The sequence below is a fragment of the Puma concolor genome, chromosome D3 (assembly GCF_028749965.1).
Source record: "Puma concolor isolate L17-30 chromosome D3, mPumCon1.1.hap2, whole genome shotgun sequence".
In the NCBI taxonomy this organism is placed as follows: Eukaryota; Metazoa; Chordata; class Mammalia; order Carnivora; family Felidae; genus Puma; species Puma concolor.
This window is the reverse complement of record NC_141678.1, coordinates 53,153,276-53,176,180: the sequence shown is the minus strand read 5'-3', so window position 1 is coordinate 53,176,180 and position 22,905 is coordinate 53,153,276. Positions and strand designations below refer to the sequence as shown.

Below are 22,905 nucleotides of genomic sequence, written 5' to 3'. Positions count from 1 at the left end.
ATTGTTCTGGGATGGGGCACAGGCAATTAAAAATTTGAAGTTACCCAGTGTAATTCTAAACGTATCCTAAGATTGACATTCACTGCTTTCACTTCTTGAATAATATTGTGCTTCTTCTCTTCTCTCTGACTATCCTCCAGCCATGAAAACCTATGATATTTATTTTCCTTCTTTGGTAATCCAGAATAAGTTTACCAATTCCTCTTAGTCTATCTAATTTGACCCAAAGGAAAATTTTAGCTCTTCTGAGAATTACATATTTTTTTTTCTCTTTCAAACTTCACATATTTCCTTATGTTCGGATGTCTAATCTGACATACAGGAGAAATTCAGAGTGAGTTTCAGGGAGATGATGAATTAAATTGTTTAAGCATTAGGATATGTGAATTATGAGTATAATGAAAGAACTCTTTGATAAAGGAGTACATAAAAGGGAAAATTATCTCATACTTGGGCAGTCCAGACAGTAACATCTTAGATATCTGGAACGTAAGTAGGAAGTGGTAGCTGCATAAAGGCAGCCGTGAAAGAAGTTAATGATTGGGGGTGGGGTAGGGTAGAGGGTGGACACCCTATCCTAAGGATGTCAAAGCACCGTATAAGGTGGTGAAATTTTTAGAACAATACTAACGGCCCACTTTAGGGATTTCATAATTAAATTAAATGACTGGATCAGAATGATGTATTTTCTTTATAATTTTATGCTCCACCCCAATTCTCTGAATAAACATATTTATTCATAATAATATCAAATCATTACTTTAAAAAAATAGCTTACATATGGGTGCTCGGCTCCTCATTCAGTGGAGCGTGCCATTCTTGACCTAGGGGTTGTGAGTTTGAGCCCCGCATTGGGTGTAGAGATTAGTTAAAAAGAAAATCTTAAAAAAATAGCTTGCATGGACTCTTACAGGAAAGGTGTGTTAAGCATTACTGCAAACATTTTGATCTATCTAGAAAACAAATAAATAACTGATAAATATATAGATACAGATGTGTGTATGTGTGTGCATGGGTGTAAACATGTAAATTCTCTGCCCCTTTTATAGCTTCTTCACAAGAAGAAAAGATCTAACATTAGTAGTCTCTCTTGAGGAGAAAAAAAAGGTGCATACTCTGTATGCTACAACATACATTTCATTTCTTATTCTGCTGATGACATTCTGCTTTTGGATTTTGGAATTTGAAGGTCTTCAGCTGCTTCCCACTGGATCATTGCCAGTAAAAAGGAGGAGAGAATAGTTTAACTTTAAAAATAAGTTACATTGGGATGCCTCGCTGGCTCAAGTTGGTAGAGCATGTGACTCTTGATCTCAGGGCTATGAGTTTGAGCCCCACATTGGGTGCAGAGATTACTTATAAAAAAGTTACTTTGCTATTTTTTAACATCCTTTAAAGGAGGAAGGAATAAAATAGTTTGGAGTTCATGCTTAAAGTGGCTTTTGGCTAATTTTTATTTCAGAATTACCAATATTTCTCTAGTTCCAATTAACATAGGATTGAATTGATATTAAGAAATATCACTTGCAAATTAGTAAGATTCATAAAAGAAAGTATAACAGATGTAAACATGATGCAAGTTCTGAAATCACTTGAGGCAATATCGAATGGAAGCCTTCTTTACCAACATAAAGGTGCAAATTAAAATAATATGTCTTTGCGGCACCTGGGTGGCTCAGTCAGTTGAGCATCCGACTGGCTCAGGTCATGATCTCATGGTTCTTGAGTTCCAGCCCCATGTCAGGCTCTGTGCTGACAGCTCAGAGCCTGTACCCTGCTTTGATTTCTATGTCTCCCTCTCTGACCCTCCCCGGCTCACACTCTGTGTCTCCCTCTCTCTCAAAAATAAACAAACATTAAATAATAATAATAATAATAATAATAATAATATGTCTTTGCTTTCCTATCAAATCAATTTCACTCATTGCTTTATATTGGAAAGCTTATTTCTCTGGAAATTAGTAGATCTTCAGTATCTGCCACTTTTTCTTTTAGCCTTGGAAGGGTCACAACCTTCAAGAATCTGTTTCCTTCTGTATTTTATGGGCTTCTAATAGTTCTCTTACCTACCTCAGAGCTGTTGCCATCATTAAACACCATAATATTGGTGATATCAATATATAAACTGTAAAGCTCTTTAAAAACAATTCTAGTGGCAGATCGAACAATACACATGCCATAGGATTTTGCCTTCAAAGTAGGATTTTGATGGGATTTCCCAACTTTTTGCATTTATATAACCTATATATAAATGTTATGTGTTAACCAGTTATTATTACTTGAAATAATTCAATTTTATTGATTATTGAGAACAAGTAACCATGAATCTAATTCAATACATATCCTTTTTGTGCTTCTGTTCTCTCACTTGCCACCTGTTATCATGTTTAATCTTGGCTTGTAAATATTTTTCTGGATGAGTCGCACCATTATTGCAGTTTGAGGAGTTTGTCTTAAACCATTAAATTCATCTTATCTTTCAGGGATGTGTATAAGGCCATTTTTTCCAAGTTTTTCAAAAAATAAGAAGAGGATTTTCTTCAATAATTCCAAGTTATATATGAAAGAAAGCAGTTATAAACACTTTTCTCTTTGAGTGTTGAGGATAATCTGTATCTTTTGTAAATACATAGGGGAAAATTGGGTTTCAGTGTAATCCCTTACCTATCCAACCAGAGCCTTATTATCTTGCAACATGTGTTTCTTTTCTAGACTCATAGGTCTACCCATTGTCTTTATATGTATGTTGCAAATCACATTCTGTACCCACTCAGCTTTGGTGGCACTGCTCTCTCCATAACTCTGCTCAGTCAACATTAGATATCTTTCATTACAAGGTCAAACTCAAGTCCCCACTTCTGTTGGCAACTATTTGCATCTTCTCAAAGATAAAGAAAATTTCAGCAAATTGCAGTGCAAAAGGGCTAAAAGAAATGAGATTCTCCAAGCTACAGAAGAATTCAAGGGAGAAACAATATATCAAAAACACACCTGAAATGTAAATAATACTCTTCTAATTCAGCTAAAAATGTGACTAATTTTAAAGTATAATATTCTATATTATACTTCTTTTAAACAATATTCATATACTTGAATATATATGATTATTGCTTTCAGTATAAAATAATGGGAACTAAACTGTAAAACCATTACTATTATTTTTTGGAACTGTTGCTTTAATGACTAAATAAGAAAGTATATAAATAATTTCTTTATTATTGGAGTATAAATGGATTCCCCTTGGGAGCGAGGCTATGCTTTAAAGTTTAGCTATATTCCTAATCTGGATCATCCTGTCTACAATAATGATTTCAGTTTTGATTTATTTTGGAGATACTTAACTCATCACTGGTAACAAAATAAAACCAGGTACCCAAAATAGTACCTGGGATTCTGTCTCGCTTTCTCTCTGCCCCTCCCCTGCTTATGTGTGTGGGCTCTCTTTGTCTTTCAAAATAAATAGATTAACAAAATTTTTTAAGGATTTAAAAAGCGATAATGGATGCCAGAGACACAGAAATGCCATAATCCCTAGAGCTTGGCAACTAATCAGGCTATTGAAAGACAGGGAGGAGTTAAATACCTGGAATTTTAATCCTGGTTCATTTTGGAAGATGGTCACAGCAGGACAATCAGGAAGAATTGATTGTTCCGAAGAACTGAATTAATACAGAATTTACCTTGGGCACATTTAGTTGGTACTGTCGGTGAGAAAATCTATTTAGTTCAATGACTATTTATTGAACAATTGTTATGCATAAAGCATATAAGAGGTAGAAAGAAATAAATTGGTGTTTACAAGGAGAACACATTAAATCCCAGCTTTGGGGTCAAGATAGATTATTATGAGATTGAGTTTGAAATATGTATATGATTTTATTGGCACTTTTAATACATAACAAATATATATTTATGATAGAAAAATGAGAAAGTACAGATAAGTAGAGAAAAGAATTCATAATTGGATCACTGAAGATAGTTGATATCTGTGTATACATCTCTGCAAATCTGTAAATAAATGAAATCCTGTTTTTTGTAGTCTTAAAAAAAACACCTGTCATTAGCATAAGTGGGGGAAATTTGTGTGCTCTAACAAGCAGAGGGCATGTGATTAATTCAGAGAGCAGAGTAGCCTCATTCTGGGGTGCATGGTACCTGGTGGGAGAATGTGAACACTACAAGAGTATCAAAGCCATAAGGTCATTGTCTGCACTGGTGTGTTTTCCATCGCTTAAGTTCTTAGTTACATATTCTTTTGTGGAGGACTTTTTAAACAACATGTCTTTCCCCATCCACTAGGCCTAATTTTGTGTATCGTTTGTCATTTGAGAAGGAGCTGATGGTGTTTGTCTACCTTTCAGCTATATGCCTATGCAACCACTGCAGACGGCTACGCGCCAGAGTACCCGCTCCCCTTGCTATTCAAAGTTGAAGATGATAACGATAATGCTCCATATTTTGAAAACAAAGTGACTATCTTTAGTGTGCCTGAAAATTGTCGAACTGGTAAGTTCCCTTCTTAGAAAAACACTAGATTTTTGCTTTGATTCAGCTCCTCAGTCATGCTTGAAACACAAGTATGCGAAACATTTAAAAATGCTTGAATGTCAGGGGTGCCTGGCTGGCTTAGATGGAAGAGTCTGCGACTTTTGATCTCAGGGTTGTGAGCTTGAGCCCCATGTGGGGTGTAGAGATTACTTAAATAAATAAATATTTTTTCTTAAAATGCTTGAATGTCAAGGGTATTCTACATGAAACTTTGTAGTCTTACAAGATCATATACTCTTCAGAGGCAAACCTTTTTGCCCTCATTTCTTCGTTGCTCATGTAGAAGGCAGCTGAATCCGCTATGAATATGAACGTGTGACAGACAAATGCTGTTTATGTTTTATGATTTGACCATGTACATAGGTGTCACAGATGCCTTTATAAAGCAATAAATAATTTGAATCTTTACAAAGTTTCAATAAATTTTCAAGGACCCAGAAATAGATCATCTCATGGAAATGTTTATCTGACTTATAAAAATAAATATATTGCTTTAGTTGGCAAATTTTTCAGACAAATTAAAAAAGCTAAACTGGCTTAATGCTCTTAGGCAGCCAAGACTGTGACCTAGGCACATCAATGGGCATAGGACTATGAGGTTTATTTTAAAAGGAAAAGTTACAAGAGGGTACCTGTGTGGCTCAGTTGGTTAAGCATCCAACTCTTGATCTCGGCTCAGGCCATGGTCTCACGGTTCATGAGATTGAGCCCTGTCATCGGGCTCTGTGCTATTCGCTAATTCTATTAGCTTAGAATTCTATTAGCTATTAAGTATATTAGCTTAGAATTCTCTCTCTCCCTCTCTCTCTGCCCCTCCCACACATGCACGCTGTCTCATTCTCTCTCAAAATAAATAAACTTTCAAAAAAAGTAAAAAGTTGCAAGAAATGCCTCATCCATTCTATTGTCATTATGTATGCATGCATGTTTAATATTGTTCTTTCACAGTTAGTAGTTTGGTAAAGCAACATTTCTAATACACTGATTTCTGGGCCGTAAAGCTTGTCCAAATGATATTCAGACTGCTACACAGTATATTAATAGTTACCTGCATTTACTTGAATATTAACAATTCAGCACATTTATTAAAATATCAAAGTGTAAAATCTTTCTTGTCATATTCAAAGCTGTGCTATTCCTCTAATTAACATTATCAAGTTCAGCTATAAAAGAAGATATACAGAGAAGGTCCCATCCAAAAATAGTCCATGAACTGGGGTGGTGGGTAGGGGGGAAGAATTTGAGAACCGCTGCTACCAAGGGTGGGGTGGATATTCTCAAATGTGTGGAATATAAACCGTGTTATTCATAGTACCCACATAAGTGAAGTTTCCAAGTAAGGGGAGCTTGGAGTTTGGGAGAGCTTTAGCCGCTCCACTAACCTGTAAAATCAATCTACTTGTGGTTTTGGGGAGAATATACTGCAACCATACCTTGTTTGTAATTCAATTATATTGCTCTTTTAAATTGTTGATGATATTGCATTTATCTAAACAGGAACTTCAGTGGGACAAGTGACTGCCATAGACCACGATGAACCTGACACTCTACATACTCGTCTGAAATATAAAATCTTACAGCAAATCCCAGATCATCCAAAGCATTTCTCCATACATCCAGATACAGGTGTCATCACCACAACTACACCTTTACTGGATAGAGAAGTAATGAGCTGATTAATTAATTTTACAATCACTAAGCTATATTTAAACTGATAATGAACTCCCAGAGAAGTTACAATAAGGCATCCTACAGCCACCTCTCCCAGCTGGCTTCTATACAGGCTGTCCTTAGGGCTTCTCTGATATTTTCTTTGTCTCTACAGAGATTCGGGGAAAAAACAAGATATTAGACAAGTTCTCACTTAAAATCATTGACCTAATTTGATGTGAATGATAAAATAGCTTTGCATTTTAAAAGGTTAGGTTAGGTACATCAGTTTTCTATTGTACTGACTAGCCAATCTCTTGTTCTATATTTATATTTAAGGTGGCCTTTTAAAAAAATAAAATAAAATAAAATAAAATAAAAGAAGTGTAAAATAACAAGATCCTAAGCAATGGCTATGAGAATTATAAGTTATAGGAAATATAAGTGTTCGTCAATGTACCTTTTTCTTTTCTTTTCTTTTCTTTTTCAGAAATGTGATACATACCAGTTAATAATGGAAGTGCGAGACATGGGGGGGCAACCTTTTGGTTTATTTAATACAGGAACAATTACAATTTCACTTGAGGATGAAAATGACAATTCACCATATTTTACTGAAACATCTGTGAGTACATCTTTGTATTTGTTTACCAAGGTTCACTTACTTTTTCAAAAAAAACACATCCGGAATTTGGTAGCTCTGTGAGACTACACATTTTTGGTTTTAAGAGCTACTGCTTACAGATGACATATAAACAAAAAAAGATTTTCTGTAACAATAATTGAAGGACCGGGCATTTCTAAATGCTAGGGAAAAAACTATTCTCTTGGCTGTCTAATGGCCTCTTAACCCTTGATGCTTGATGTTCATGTATTCATCATTTTCTTGGATGCCAAAGTCTGTTAGTGATGCCTTGGATTTAAATTCCTTTTATAGAGTACAGGAGAAGTGGCCCTCTCTCTGGTATCTTTCTCACTTTAACTTCCTAAGATGTTAAAAGGAGACTAGCTTTGTGTTTTCTGCTCTGCTGGGAGATCAGTAAGTACAGTGTGCACCTCTCCCCCACCCCCCCAACCGTCATCTATATGCAGTCTTCCAACATCACATAGGAGCAAACTTTCCCTTAGGAAATACACAATACAAGAAATATATACAGGATGATACTTCCAGGAAATGGTTTTTCTTTCTTGAACTTTTAGTGAGTAATCTTCATTTTTTCATTAATCTATACCAGAGAACAAGTTAAAGAAGAGAGAACCCCTAGTGATAGGTACATTCATAGACTGTTTTATATGGATCCCTACAACTTTTAAGGGTATGTTTATCCCATACTTTATTTGAGAAAATGAAAAGTCAGTTAAATAACTTGCTCATGATCTCATACGTGTAGACCATGTAAGAGAAAAAACTGGGATTAGAATTAAGATCTGTTATACTTCAAAGGTATCAGGCTATCATCCCTCTATGAATTCATGTTACATCTCTAGAGGATTCTGATTTACTACTTTCTTTAGTCTTTTAATTAATATAATATGCTTCTGTAAACATTTATTCTTTGGAGGAAGAGGAAAAAATGTGATTTAATTTCTCAAAAAAGGAAAAACTTTTTCCTTAAAATGTTTGCTAGTGAATCAGAAGTAAATTAAAAACAAAAATTGGCATAGTAACAAATCATCCAGTAATAATAAGAAATCAATGTAGGTTATAATTATCTACAAATATTAAAGGTTCAATATGTTCATATAAAAGGGGCCAGAGACTGTAAATATTGAGGGGATTCAGAATAGAGACAAATCTGAGGGCTTGAATGATTTAGAGAAGTTTAGAAGTTAAGACATGAATTAGTCTTTGAAGAATGAGTAAGATTTGAAAAGTCAGTTTAGTGAGAAGTACACCATACATGAAATTTGTAAATTCTTTCCACTATATGATTGCACGTTCTCATATCACTTTGTTTAATATTTCTTTAAATGTAAGTTTTAGAGTAGAAAATCATGTTAATGCTATGAATTTGTAATAACAAGGGACAATTGTTTTAGTATTTTACAGAAGTAGAAGAAAACAGAATTGATGTTGAGATTTTACGAATGGCGGTACATGATCAGGACTTACCAAACACTCCTCACTCAAAGGCTATATATAAGATCCTACAGGGAAATGAAAATGGAAACTTCAAAATTAGCACAGACCCCAATACAAATGAAGCAGTCTTGTGTGTTGTCAAGGTAAACAAGAACAAAAAAACGATCAAGCAATATTTTAAAAAACACTAACTTACACTTGGGCATTGCTATCTACATATCTATATCTATATCCTATGTACTATATCTCTATATGTATTTGACTGTATGTATGTGAATAGAGACAATGCTGAAATGATTTCTATTGGTTTACATAAATGTTTTGTTATGATGATTTTGTTATGATGATGATGATGATGATGATGATGATTTTACCCTCATCTTCATTCTTAGAAGGTAAGCATTAGGGCACCTGAGTGACTCAGTTGGTTAAGCATATGGCTCTTGATCTCAGCTCAGGTCATAATCTTGTGGTTCGTGAAATTGAGCCCTGTGTTAGGCTCTGCCCTAACAGCGAGGAGCCTCCTTAGGATTTTCTCTCTCTCTCTCTCTCTCTCTCTCTCTCTCTCTCTCTGCCTTTCCCCTGCTCGTGCTTTCTCTCTCTCTCTTTCAAAATAAAGAAAAAAAAAGAGGAAGAAGATAGGCATTATGGGTACAAAACACATTGTTCCATATGTAGTGAAAACCAAGGCAGAGAAATACTGTATTAGTAATCAAGTATTAGTCTTAGAAGAAACCTTAGATACCCACTTGTCCAAATCCTTTATTTTATGGAACACAAGAGAGAAATAGAAGAATCACTACTGGAAGTCAAACCTCTTGACTTTTCAAGTGCCTCCATGCTCATATTATACTTTTACTTTTCTATAATGTACAAGACAGACTATTAAATATTAAGCAGCTATTCCTATTCTTTCTCCTATATTTGAGGTAGCCAGCATTTGGGGATTTTAAAAATTCAGTTGCAATTAGTGGCACCCAGAATGATTACTTGAACTAAATCTGGTTCTTTTTTCTCCCTTCAAAGTACTAATGAGGCCCGACCCTGCTTAGCTTCTGAGATCAGATGAGATCAGGCATATTCAGGGTGTTATAACTGTAGACAAATCTGATTCTTTTCAGAGTCCTTCTTTCCAGAGCCCTCACTAACCTGTTGCATAACTTTCCTGATTAATTTCTTAGGGACAGTGTATTTTCTTATGTACTCTTGTGCATATATGCACTCTTGTGTATATATGCACAAGTTGTACTTTCCTCCTAAGATTTTTAGAAAATGCCATTTAATTATTATATTGCTTTTTCTTTCTCTCACTCGTCTTGTTCTTTCTTGGGTTTTTTGTTTCTTTCTTTTTGTTTTTTTGAGGGGTCTAGGTTTCTTTCTCTTGCTTTCCTTTTTTTTGTTGTTGTTGTCCTGATAGATTTTAGTCTCTAATTGTTTAACTTTTGTTTCAAGATGCTTCTCATTATTCAGTTCAGAACTGAGCACTTTGATTAGGAGCTATACAAACCTAAATATAATCATTAAAAAAACATAAATATAACGTACTTCAGTAATATCATAACTTTTACTCATACAAAGCAACTGCTCCATTATAGCCAAATCTCATGTTCTAGTAGTCTGATTATTTTATATATTTCTATTTATACTTTTTATATATCTCTTAGTTATCACTGTTACCTCATTTGATAAATTTGGATTTATTCAAACACTTATTCTATATTTCTATTAATATTTAAACCTGTAATGAAAAAAGTGAAGGCAAGACATTCTGAAAGAAAAGGGAGAAGAAAAATTGGTTGAATCGTCAACAATTTTGTATTTGATAGTGTTTGTTTCTCATTATAGGAAGTTAACTATTTGTCTTTAACTACATTAGCACCTGCTTTGGGTAACATTTTATATGCAAAAATGATATTCCTTTTTGTGCTAAAACTTGGAATCATACTTATAAGTCTTCTGTTATATACAGTGCTCCAAATTGACTGATTAAAGTATGCTTATTGAACAGCCATTGAACTATGAAGTGCATCGCGAGGTTGTTTTGCAAATTGGTGTACTTAATGAAGCACAATTCGCTAAAGCAGCAAACTCAAAAGCTCCTACTATGTGCACTACAACTGTCACTGTTAAAATTAAAGACAGTGATGAGGGCCCTGAATGCCAACCACCAGTAAAAGTTCTTCAGAGTACAGATGGCCTCCCAGTTGGAAAAGAACTCCAGGGATACAAAGCGTTGGATCCGGAAACACGCAGCAGTGAAGGCTTAAGGTAATGTATTCTTCAAAATAACATATTTTGAGATTATGTTCAATCTTTGGTTTGAGCATTTACATTTGATTTCTAAAAATTAGGTATAAGAAGATAGGAGATGAAGATAACTGGTTTGAGATTAATGAACACACTGGTGACTTGAGAACTATAAAAGTGCTAGATAGAGAATCAAAATTTGTAAAACACGACCAATACAATGTTTCCGTGGTTGCAATGGATGCAGGTGAGTACAGTTTTCTAGAAATACAGGATGTATCTTTAAGGAAATCTTGGGGTGAACTTTGTTTATTGCCAGATCCAAACTTAGTGTGAAATATGTTTGCACTGACTGCTCAATTTATTGGAGACCACCCAACATCAGCTCTAGTGCGTCAGTAACACAAAGCTAGGAGGTGATGAATGAATGGCCAGAGACACGGTGGCCTCCTCCAGGATCTCCAGTCTTCAGGAGTACAGATTTAGATTATTATGGTTTGAACTTGCTGAAAGGGTTTAACCCACCTATAACAGTGGCTCAAGGTAAGTTTGTTCTGAGCGTCTCGTAATGGGTAACAAAGCACTTAATCATATTTCCTAAGAAATGATCAAACAATGACTCTTCAGTCTTTTGCTGTGGCTTACAGTCCTTCTGCTTAATTCTAGAACTTTTCTTGTGAAGAAGTGTCCTTCAGATATCATAAAGTAGTGTTTTCAAAACCCTTTTGAACGAACACTCCTACAGTAAACCATTTTTGAATGTGCACCATTGTAATGTGTGCCCTGACAGTTTCGTTTGTTTTGTAATGCAAGTGCTTGCCTGACTTAAGCTTTGATTGCTAAGGCATCCACTTCAAAGATGGCTATCTGCCATCTAGTCTGCCAAGCAGACTAGACAAAGACCCAAGCCACATCCCAATACCCCACGCTCCTTCATTTTGCTTCATCTTGCTTGCTTTCAATAACTGACCACTGGGGTTGCTTGTGTTTTCACTTCCCAGTGCTTTAAATTCTTGCTCCAATATTTTAAATTCACCAGTAAAGAATGAGCTCCAGAAACCCTTAGCCCCAACTCTTGACCCCGATAAAAGCAGTACCCCAGGCTTGCTTTTTTTCTTCCTGCCCACGACAACCTTGCTGTGTGGCCTCAGCTGAGCCACATAATTTCCAGGACCTTTTTTCTCCAAAAGCCTCCTGATGGCTAAGGCACCTTGCAATCATCTAAGAACCACAAGGGTCAGTCCAGCCACAAAATTGGTTATCCACTGGCTGAGATCCGCACACAGCAACCTCCCTATATTTGCCAGTATGTTTGTATACAATGTGCTACTATTACTAATGTATATACCATAAAAATATACAAACAAGCAATTGTTAAATGTTACTCCCATGTGTCCAAAATACTTAGGTTTCAAAATCTAAAAGAAAATGTAAATGTGGCTATCATTACATAACCATGTACATATGATCTTCCCTTCCTCTTGATATCTCTCACACAGGCTTTTGATGTAGTTCTTTCAATATAGGAAGGACAAAAAAGCTACCAAAGAATGGTGAAAACATTAGCTGAGAAATATGATGTTGCCACCACTCTAAAACCATGGGCGATTTGCTACTCTTGTATAAACAAAAGTGAAATCTGAATGATTCAAGAACATGATTATTATGTCATTCAGAAGGATTTATTTCTCCTCATTTATTCCACAAATGTTGACAGTCTAGTAAGTTCCAAGTACCAGGCATGTTACCATGAAAACTAGAATTCATAACACTGGGCAAATTCTCACATGATACCAGTTAAAGGACTATTAAATTCTCATAAGAGGTTCTTGGTATGACAACTTTCCCCATAAATGTGTGGATATCATAAGAGGGAGAAATCAGTTAAGAGCTGCCCAGATTAAAGGATAAAGGGAGATTTCAAGAAATGAAGAAGGTTGGTGATAGAAAAATGAAATACTATTTGAAGAGAAGGAAAATATGGAGAACAGAAATATGAGAAATTAACTTTGTCTTTGGTTGCTAAAAGTACAAGGAAATGAAATGCCAAATCTAAACTGTAAGATTCTATGTCCCAGGCTCATGAATAACCTGGGTGTGCTCAAGAAGAAATAAAGACATGGATATTACAAGTATTAATATAAGACGATATGGTAACACCAATGCTTTTGTTCATTTGAACTTTAATCCATTAATCTGTATTTCCAAGGACCAAATATATAAGTAATTACTTATAGTTCCACGTGAACATTTACTTTTGATGCTCATAAATATTTCAGGATGATGACCCAGACATTCTTCTAGCTTTCCTAGAATCCAATTTATTTGCTTTGTTTCTTGTGTTAGTCTTCTTTGTTAAGCAGGCTGGTTTCCCCGCTGTCACTCTAGAAAACACTGTTTTATACACCCTCTGCCTAGTGTAGCACTGTCCCACCTGTTTGAGATTCAGGTCCCTTAACTTCAAATGAATGGCAATGACATCTGTGATTGTTTCCACTCGTTTGTGTTCAGGTCTTCTCTTAATACTTCATAAGGCCCCCTTCCCAGGGAATAATATGTTAATTATCACAGGTGATGTGTCTTCTCTATAAAAGGATGTTTCATTGTTTCTCATTTATATTCTGTTCCTGTAACTAGATTGATTGTGAAAATTAACACATCTTTGTTAGTTTGGTGATTTTGAAGTTGTTACTTGTGTTCAGATTTAGCTACAAATTTCTGGAAGTATCAAAATGTTTATATCCTATTGCAGATTTCTTACTAGAAGATCTAGATCTTTCTTTTATTTGTAGATATTTTAAAATTTGTTCACATAGAATAGTTTCTAAATAGGTATATAGTGGGTGCCTTTTGTTAAGTAATTTAAAAGTCACTTTTAATAAATTAATTTTATAGTTATTCAACAGAAAAAAAATCACTAAAGCATTCAAGATATCACTTAAGTCTTATTTCAAACTAAAAATGGATGATATTTAAATATGATTTGTAGTGGTGTTTATGATAAATTCAACATATACGCTCAAAATTTAGACTGGTATTCGAAGCAAAAAAAAGAAAACTTATCAATTATTTTTCTGTTTATTTCAATTTTGAAAGCTTGTCATTTATTGTAGTTTATTATCCTATCACAAATGATAAATTTTAAACTTGTTTTTTGAGCTGCATTATCGTTTAAACACAAATAATGGGCAATGTTGTCATTAAAAATATTTATGGAGACTTAATGTGTAAAGTATTAGTACAATACCAGTGGCCATCTAGAGATGAGTAAGAACTCCTATTGTCAAAAACATATTTATTGAATGAGGGAGGGGGTGCAAATTTATTTTTATAGTTTATTCAACTAAGTTTTTTGGAAAGTATAAAATAGTAATAGCATTACTATTATGTTCAGTGTGTTAGTATGAAGTTATAAGTTAGCGAATAAATGCTGGGAAGATCAATAGTCTATCAAGGTGAGTATGACTCAGTTCTTAGGACGAACATGTTCACAGTTCAGTGTGTGAGTCAATGATGAGCAAAGTTCTGTGGGAACTCAAAGGAGAATATTGCTACCATTGTCCATATAAGTCACAGCAAGTTTCACGAGGAGGCGATATTTGAGGGGATTCTTGAAGGATAACCAGATTTTGTCAGGCAAAGAGAAAGACAAAAGTATTCCTAGCAGTGGCAACAGAATGTACCAAAGCAGACAAGAAGGAGCACACCTCGTGGGTTTGATAAGTTTCACAAAGTCTGAGCAAAGAGGATGTGAGGAAATGAGTCAGGAGAGGAAGTCAAAGGAAGTGACTGATGACCAAAGCCTTTGTATTTTCAGGATGAATATATGCTCTTCAGAAAGGTGTAAGAAATCAATTTTATTTTCAACTGGTTGCTCTGTAGTGATATTACTCATAATCTCATACCTTTTTATTTTAAAAAGCACCTCAAGATACCTGATACAGCCATCAATCTTTAAGGAAGAGTGACATGTCACTATTTGTACTTGTAGCAATAGTATTTGTGCTCTAAAAAGTGTGTGAAATTCAAGTTCAGATAGCCAGTAGAAAGCAGATGTCATCTGTGTAGCGTAGAGATGTTGAAAATAAAATCTTAAGTAAAAAATATGCTGGTTTTAATCTTTCTTAGCTGGCAGATCATGCACGGGAACCCTGGTAGTTCTTCTGGAAGATAATAACGATCACCCACCGCAAATTGATAAAGAAGTGACAATTTGCCAGCATGCTAAGGATTATGCCGTTCTCGAACCTGTAGATGCAGATGGACCTGAGAATGGTCCACCTTTTGAATTCTTTCTGGATAATTCTGCCAACAAACTTTGGAATTTAGAAACAAAGGATGGTGTGTAATTCTGCTTAATCTTCTAATCATTAGGAACTTAGGATGGCTGATGATGTTGACATTCACTTTAGTTCATTATGATGAACATTCATTTTAGGAAATTATTTTATTGATCCCCCAAAAAGGTAATACCTTGCCTTTTATTTATTTATTTTTGAAAAAAACCCTTGTTAGCTTTAATGAACCTCCTTCCACATGGCTTCAGGCTACCAGGATGCAGAGCCCCTCACCCCACACCCCACTGTAGCTTCTCTGCTCTTCTACTGGAGAACCTGGCCTTCACGATGACAGGCTGTCTGGGGAGCTTTCCCTTCCCCAAAACTTTGCAGTAGCCCGATCGGACCACATCAGTGATGGGAGCAGCTCCAGTCTTGTTTTTGACAGCACGTACCCATGTCTGCTCACTGACTAAAGTCCACGCTGTATCAAGGTTATCCGTTGGGCAGAGCTCTGGTTTCTCTTTACCTGGTAATGCCTTCTACTAACTTTTCCAAAGTGACGTAGGTGATATTTGTTGAAGTTGATCCTATGAAGTTGATCCTATGGTGGTGCATGTCACTAGCATTATTTATTACCCTGGCCTCCTGGCTGCTTCTGGGACTTGCTGATGCAACTGTGGCTTTGGCTCATGTGACCCCGAAGGTTCTGGGTTTTCCTCAGTGTGGATGGCATGTTGCAGCCCAGACAGGAACAATACCTTACTTTTTTTTTTTTTTTTTTAAGTTTATTTATCTTGAGAGAGAGAACCGGTGGGGAGGAGTAGAGGGAGAGGGGGACAGAAGATCCGAGGCAGGCTCTGTGCTGACAGCAGAGAATCAGATGCGAGGCTCCAACCCATGAACTGTGAGATCATGACCTGAGCCAAAGTTGGACGCTTAACAGACTAGGTCACCCGGAGCCTGAATACCTTACTTTTTTTAAAGAAATGCATAATATATTTATGTTTAGACTCTTGTTCCAAAAATCTTTTAAGAAAACATATAAATATAATATGTGAATAACATTAAGTATAGCTTAGCCTAATATAAGTGGAGAGTAATATTAATTAATTTTCCTAGTTTTTCAAGAAATCAAAATCATTTTTAAGAAATAAAAATGAACCGCTAGCATTTTTCCTTTAAGCTAAATCCTGCACCTTCTCTCCTCCTCCCTCCACCCCAAGAATACCAAGGAAGAATAATATTGCTATTGAAAGGTCATAGGGGTGCCTGGGTGGCCCAGTCAGTTGACTGTCAGACCTCAACTCAAGCCATGATCTTGCAGTTTGTGAGTTCAAGCCCCGCATCAGGCTCTGTGCTGACGGCTAGGAGGCTGGAGCCTGCTTCCAATTCTGTGTCTCCCTCTCTCTCTCTGCCCCTTCCCTGCTCACGCGGTCTCTCTCTCTCTCTCTCTCTCTCTTAAAAAAAAAAAAAAGTCATATAAGTATATTTTTTCTTTGCCTTTTTTTCCCTCTAGGTAAAACTGCCATTCTTCGTCAGCGACAAATTCTTGACTATAACTATTATACTGTGCCTATCATAATAAAAGATAGACATGGTTTAGATGCAAAACACATGTTAACAGTGAGAGTATGTGACTGTACAACCCCATCTGACTGTAAGATGAATATTAAAAATGTGAGAGATTTTAAGCCATCAAATGTAATACTTGGAAGATGGGCTATTCTTGCCATGGTGTTGGGTTCTGCATTGCTGTTATGTAAGTATAATTATCTAGAATGTATTAGTTGAAGTTTTATCTAATATTTAAAATATATATATGGTAATTCTTTATTTAATGGCCTTTATAGCCTTTGGTAAATGTGTCCTTTTGAAAATCTTGTATGTACTGTATGACTTGGGGTTCTGATTCACAGAAGAAACTTATCAGCAAGAGCAGATTAAATTCAAAGTAATTTTCAGAGGTGTCCCCTTAGTTCTTCCAATGATAAGCTGTGAGATACTGGATAAATCATTTCCGCTTCTTTGAGCTCATTTTTCCATAAGTAAAATAAAGAGGTTGTAGAAAAGTAATGTTAAGATTCCATCCCATACAAAACAGTCTTTTAACCAGTCAAGTTTATCCACAAAAAGAATAGTGAAGAGTACTTCCAAAACTCACTTAGATGTTTATGCTCAATGTTATTAATGAAGTGATTTAACATACATTTTTTTAAGTTTATTTACTTATTTTGAGAGAGTGTGTGAGTGGGGGAGGGACAGAGAGAGAAAGAATCCCAAGTAGGTTTCAGACTGTCAACACAGAGCCCGACATGGGGCTCCATCCCATGAACCTTGAGATCATGACCTGAGTGGAAATCGGGAGTGGGACACTCAACTGACTGAGCCACCCAGGCGCCATGATTTAACATACATCTTAAGAAGACTCCAATGAGAGGCACCTGGCTGGCTCAGTCAGAGGAGGCAACCCTTAATCTCTCAGGATGGTGAGTTTAAGCTCCACATTGGGTGTAGAGATTACCTAAAAGCAAAGAAATAAACAAACAAACTTAAAAAAAAAATAAGAAAAGAACATTAGAACTCTTAAAAAAAGAAACAAACAAAAAGGAACCCAGTGTGTGGAAAATGGTCGTATGGTAAGCCACTGAGGAAAAGTAATGCATGCAAAGAATGTTAAGATTTTGCGTTCTTCAAACTGTTGTTTTAGAGATGCAAAAGTGATGGAAATCACTCCCCACACTTCTGTGCCCTTCCTTCCACTCACACTCCCTTTCCTTTCTTTTTTAACAGTTTATTTTACTCTATAATCTATCTGCATTTAGAGACTTTCCCCATAGTTTTTACTGTGTCCTAACTCATTGATTTGAGTTTCAGGTGAAATAGGATGTTCCCCTTAGCACTATTAGTAGTCGGCATACACTTTCAAAATTGGGCACTGATTTTATGTAACTGCCTTTCATGTTTGTATTTATGCCTAATACCCTTTAAGTGGGTTCTGTATGGATTTTAAGTACCAACAACACAAGCTTAAATTTCCATCAAAGGGAGTTGCCGTTTGAGTGTGGAGGAAATAAGAGAATCATTGAAGTTAATTCTGAACTTGGGAAGAGACTTGTTAATAAACTATGCTCACTTCATCCTTATTACTTTTTATTGATTTCTTTCTCATTTAGCCTACTAATCTCAATAAGACAGAGATGGTCTATATACGAATACATTTGTTAATATCCTGTTTTAAATTTTATGACCCAAAAAGATCTCAATTTATGGAATAAAATTTTTTTAAAGTTCTGTGAAGAAACTTAAAAGAAAAATCATACGATTTAAATGATTTAATATATACTTGCATGAAAAAATACTATTTTACTTAAATGCTTTTTATTTTTTAGGTATTCTGTTTACTTGTTTCTGTGTTACTGCTAAGAGAACAGTAAAGAAATGTTTTCCAGATGTAGCCCAGCAAAATTTAATTGTGTCAAATACTGAAGGACCTGGAGAAGAAGTGATGGTAAATTAGATTCCACTTTCCTATGAATTGTTTGGTGATGGATGATAACAGTTGATTATCATGTAGTAACAGTAATAATAATAACAGCTAATGTTTATTGAGCACTTACTATGCCAAGCAGAATTTCACATGACCTGCATACATTAATTCATTTAAACTTCATGATTCTATTGTATTAGTTTCACAGGACTGCAAAGAATCACAAACTGGTAGTTCTTGTATTATGGCAACATAAATCACATCTTCGGTTGGCATTCTCTCCATGTGTGCATGTCTGTGTTTAAATTTGGCCTTTGGATTAGGGACCCACCCTAGTTGAGTATGACCTCATCTTAGTTTAACTAAATGCATATCTAATGACCTGTTTTCAAACAAATTACATTCTAAGACCCTGAAGATTAGGACTTCAATATGTGAATTTTGGTGGGGAAGAAATGAAAGCAAACTGTTAGCTTCAATTTGATTCATTCATTTTATAACTCTAACTTTATTTTTAGGAAGCAAATATTAGACTGCCCACACAGACATCCAACATTTGTGACACAAGCATGTCTGGTGGCACTCTTGGTGGCCAAGGAGTCAAAACACAGCAAAGCTTTGAGATGGTCAAAGGCGGCTACACTTTGGATTCCAGCAAAGGAGGTGGACATCAGACCCTGGAATCTGTCAAGGGAGCAGGACAGGATACTGGCAGATACACATACACAGACTGGCACAGCTTCACCCAACCTCGGCTTGGCGAAGTGAGTGCCGATGTCTTCAAGATGATATTACATGAGAGTTTAAACACGATTTATAAGTCAGGATTTCCCAGAAGTTTTACTCTCCATGCACCTAGAACTCATCACCTTTTTAGTGTTTAATTACCATAGATATAGATTTCAGGCCCAAACCCAAAGGCAAAATGATCTTTTAAAGTTTAATTTTTAAAATAACATTTATGAAACTACAGAACCATCTAGGAGTGGCATATGTAGACATGTTTAGGAGGTATAAAAAGACCAATAGCTTCTTCCCCCAAAATTAGCAGGAAGATCACCTGGAGTGAAAGATTTATGTGGACTGATCATAAATTGTAAATATTTTTTGGTGTATTAAATCTTCTGTGTAGTCATTAAGTACCGGCTACCAGCATCAATCAGGTAGACTGTTAAGTTTTTATTTTGGGTGTTAGTTCCTTGTTTTATGTTCAGATTAATCAATATTGACTAATATTAGCCACTTTAATATATTACATTATTATCACTATATAATAATGTATAAACAGAAGAATCATAACCTATATTGGTCCCCCAAATACGTGAAGAAATTACACAGATACGCTGCAACTATGCAAATCTTATGTCAAATGGGAAATTGTAAGTTAGCTTTGTGATATGTGTGTAGCTTTAAGTTTCATAAATGTGTTCACTAGGAGCATTTATATATCTGCTATATTTTCAGAATGAATATAATACAGACCAATCATGTGCATTTTTTATATGTAGGAATCCGTTAGAGGACACACTCTGATTAAAAATTAAACAGTAAAAGGTAAATCAAAGACATTATTTTTAAGCTAATATGTTTAGGTGTTTTTAAAAAAATAATAAAATGTGCTCTTTTTTGATACAGAAGGTGTATCTGTGTGGACAAGACGAGGAGCATAAACATTCCGAAGACTACGTTCGTTCGTATAACTATGAAGGAAAAGGGTCTGTGGCCGGCTCTGTAGGCTGCTGCAGTGATCGGCAGGAAGAAGAAGGGCTTGAGTTTCTTGATCATCTGGAACCCAAATTTAGGACGCTAGCAAAGACGTGTGTCAAGAAATAAAATGTGCGTTTTAATGGAGAAACATCCACAAATGCATATGCGGGAGTTTATTAAATGTAAAATGATAGCAGCATCTGCTAGTATGTTTGTTTATTGGAGGTAAACTTCGAGTCATGTATAGATAAGGATACTATAAATACAAAACTCCTCTAAATTCTCCTCGTCTGATATAACTTCCATGTTCTCTAGAAATAGAAGTTTCATGTGTTAATTTTCTTTTATATGCATGTATATATTGCCCTTTTCAGCACTGTGCTGTGTGCTTTCTTTCATCTTCCGTGTGGGAATTTATGGTACCCTGTATGCTATAGAAGTGGATGGTGGGAGAGCTGGGTATTGTGGAGGCAAATGAGAAATGAATTTTAATTTTAGATGAAAATTAAATATTTTCTTCAACAACATGGGGAGGTTGCTCTTAGAAACGCTCTTAGAAATATTGTCTTTGGTGCCAGAGAATTGATTCCTCTACCTGAGTGGCTATGTATTGAAGGATTTTTAAGTATTCTTTGGTACAGTCTTCAGTTTGGTAAATAGGTGTTCGTTTCTCACTACACTTTTCACCCTGCGGAGGTGTTCCCAGTACTGTGCTTTCAGGGGCCTTCAGCGCTTGGTCCTTGGATCTCTGTCTATATGGATGTGTAATCAGATTCCTACAGCTTCTAGACTGTGGGAAAGACAGGAGCAGAAGAAGCTCAGGGCAATTTGGGCCACAGAGATTTTGTAAGGATCAGATGGGAGGATGTACTATTACCTTTTTAAAATGTAAATACCTTGGCAAGAACATGCGCTCTCTAGTTTGACAGAGGCCCACCATCTTCAAGCATTTGTGAAACCAGCCTGGAAGGCATTAGACTTGCAACCCTGATCCATGGTGCTTAGACCTTTAAATATGCTAAAAATGGAATGAGCATCCGTAATAGAATTTAATACTCTGCTTACATTGGTAATTACTTTAAGAAAATTGAAAATCAGAAATAATGAATTTCTGGCATGTAAATGTTAAACCATTGAAATGAATGATGGATAAATGGACACGAGTTAATAAATTATTTTGAATATATAACATCTTAATAGGATATTACATTAATTAATTTAGAAAGAAATATCCATTTAAATAATATTTTAATAGTCTTTGTGCCAAACTCTATAAATTTACAGTGACAGTATAGATCACACAGAAATTTCTCATTCAGACAAAAAAAAATGTTTCTTTTTTAAAAATCTATTAACTGGTTAACAATTGAAAAAAGAGTGGTGATTTTTTAAAATTTTGTAAGTAAAATTTTGTAATTAGTCCTCTGATTCTCAATTACCGCTTTGAATTAAAGGTGTTTCTTGATGTGAAATTGGATATTAGAGCAGAATAAAAAAAGTAGTTTTAATAAATAAGATTTTATTTTATAGGATGTCAACAATGTATGATTTTTATAGCAATTGTGAGTAAAATAATTTTGGGGGGTAATGAAATTTCTGTTGTCTGACATATATTATGCGAAGAATGGTACCAGTTTTGAAATTTTTAAATATAATGTTAAAATTTGGAATATATTCATGCCATGTTATATTCTTGAATATAGGTGCAGAATGTTTTTTGAACAATTAAAAATCTTTAGCTGAACATTAACTTATATGTGTTAGTTTATGTTTTCATTTCTTACGTTTACTTAAATAGGAAAGAGAAATTTTATATCTGAACGTAAAGTACAATTAGAGGCCAAAGGTTAGCAAAACAAGACACTTTAAAAATATTAGCAGAATTGTTAGAAGGTGTGGAAAATGAATTTGTTTAAGCAGTTTTGGCTATTATAAATATTTTCAAATATTATTAAAAATTATCTCACAGAGGAACTATGACTTGTCTTTTAGTTAGGAAATTCGCATTCTCTGTTTACACTCAAAATTAAATGTTATTTGTATGACTGAGAAAATTTATGAAACTCCATTGTACTGTTGACCAATTTAGTTTGTTAATAAAACATTGTATTTTATGGATTATTTCATATAAGTTAACCATCAATTGTCAATAAGTGAATCGGTATGAATTGTTTTTCTGTAATTAAATCTGTAGTTAGGGAAAATATACAAGTAAATTTTTCTTATCTTGATTCAGATCTCAAAGTATTTCATGTGAAAAAATTCCTTGGGAGCACCAAGATAGATGAAAATTGATATAATTGCTATAATAATTGGCTTTGTTAAATACCTCTTTAACTTTGCCAAGCTTTCATTTCCCCTGAGTTGATTAAAAATGTTTTATTAAACTTGGTATCTATGCTTATGCTTACTTTTAGAAAATGGAATATGCTGTGTTATTTGGAAATTGCTCACAATAGATGTTTTAGAGTTGAGGATTTTTATGATCACAGAAAAGAAAAGCCAACTCCATTTTGTGGTGTCTTAGCTTTAAAAGTCCCGTTCCAGTAGAAAACCCTCGGTTAGATTAGGGTAATGAAACAAAACAGACCGTGTGTATTGCTAAACATCTCTGGTCTCTTATCTGCTTTTCTAGTAAATCCAAAGGAACATTCCATTTGTCCAGATACTGCATTTGGTTTTCTGCTTACACAGGGAAAAGAAAATAAAACTGTAGCAGGGGAAAACATTACTAAGAATGGATGGACCCCTGTGTATTTTGTAAGGTTCAGTAAAATTAAGTGAGCATAATTTAAAAAAAAACTCTTTGGTAGTGTTGCATTAAAAAAAATAAAAATAACCACACTTAATCTGAAATCCTTACCACTAACAATAGAATTACCACTTCCAACTATACAAATAGA

General features: G+C 35.0%; 1 protein-coding gene and 1 pseudogene across 2 annotated transcripts in view; one reads left to right on the top strand and one right to left on the bottom strand.

The window, feature by feature from the left end:
* Positions 1–22,394, top strand: part of DSC1 (desmocollin 1) — a 30,502-nt gene extending 8,108 nt beyond the window's left edge. Inside the window, exons 6-17 of one of the 2 annotated variants that reach the window (XM_086682678.1) lie at positions 4,362–4,506; positions 6,046–6,212; positions 6,689–6,823; positions 8,239–8,424; positions 10,290–10,549; positions 10,633–10,775; positions 14,657–14,869; positions 16,325–16,567; positions 18,198–18,316; positions 18,814–19,059; positions 19,804–19,849; positions 19,931–20,042. In XM_086682678.1, coding sequence (XP_086538804.1) covers positions 4,362–4,506; positions 6,046–6,212; positions 6,689–6,823; positions 8,239–8,424; positions 10,290–10,549; positions 10,633–10,775; positions 14,657–14,869; positions 16,325–16,567; positions 18,198–18,316; positions 18,814–19,059; positions 19,804–19,839 — 1,893 coding nt within the window. In that variant the 3' untranslated portion in view covers positions 19,840–19,849; positions 19,931–20,042. Of the gene's footprint in view, positions 1–4,361; positions 4,507–6,045; positions 6,213–6,688; positions 6,824–8,238; positions 8,425–10,289; positions 10,550–10,632; positions 10,776–14,656; positions 14,870–16,324; positions 16,568–18,197; positions 18,317–18,813; positions 19,060–19,803; positions 19,850–19,930 lie in introns of both variants that reach the window. The other variant, XM_025931199.2, reaches the window with a different exon arrangement.
* Positions 15,071–15,541, bottom strand: LOC112868260 (large ribosomal subunit protein uL15 pseudogene; annotated as a pseudogene).
* Positions 22,395–22,905: the final 511 nt, after the last annotated feature.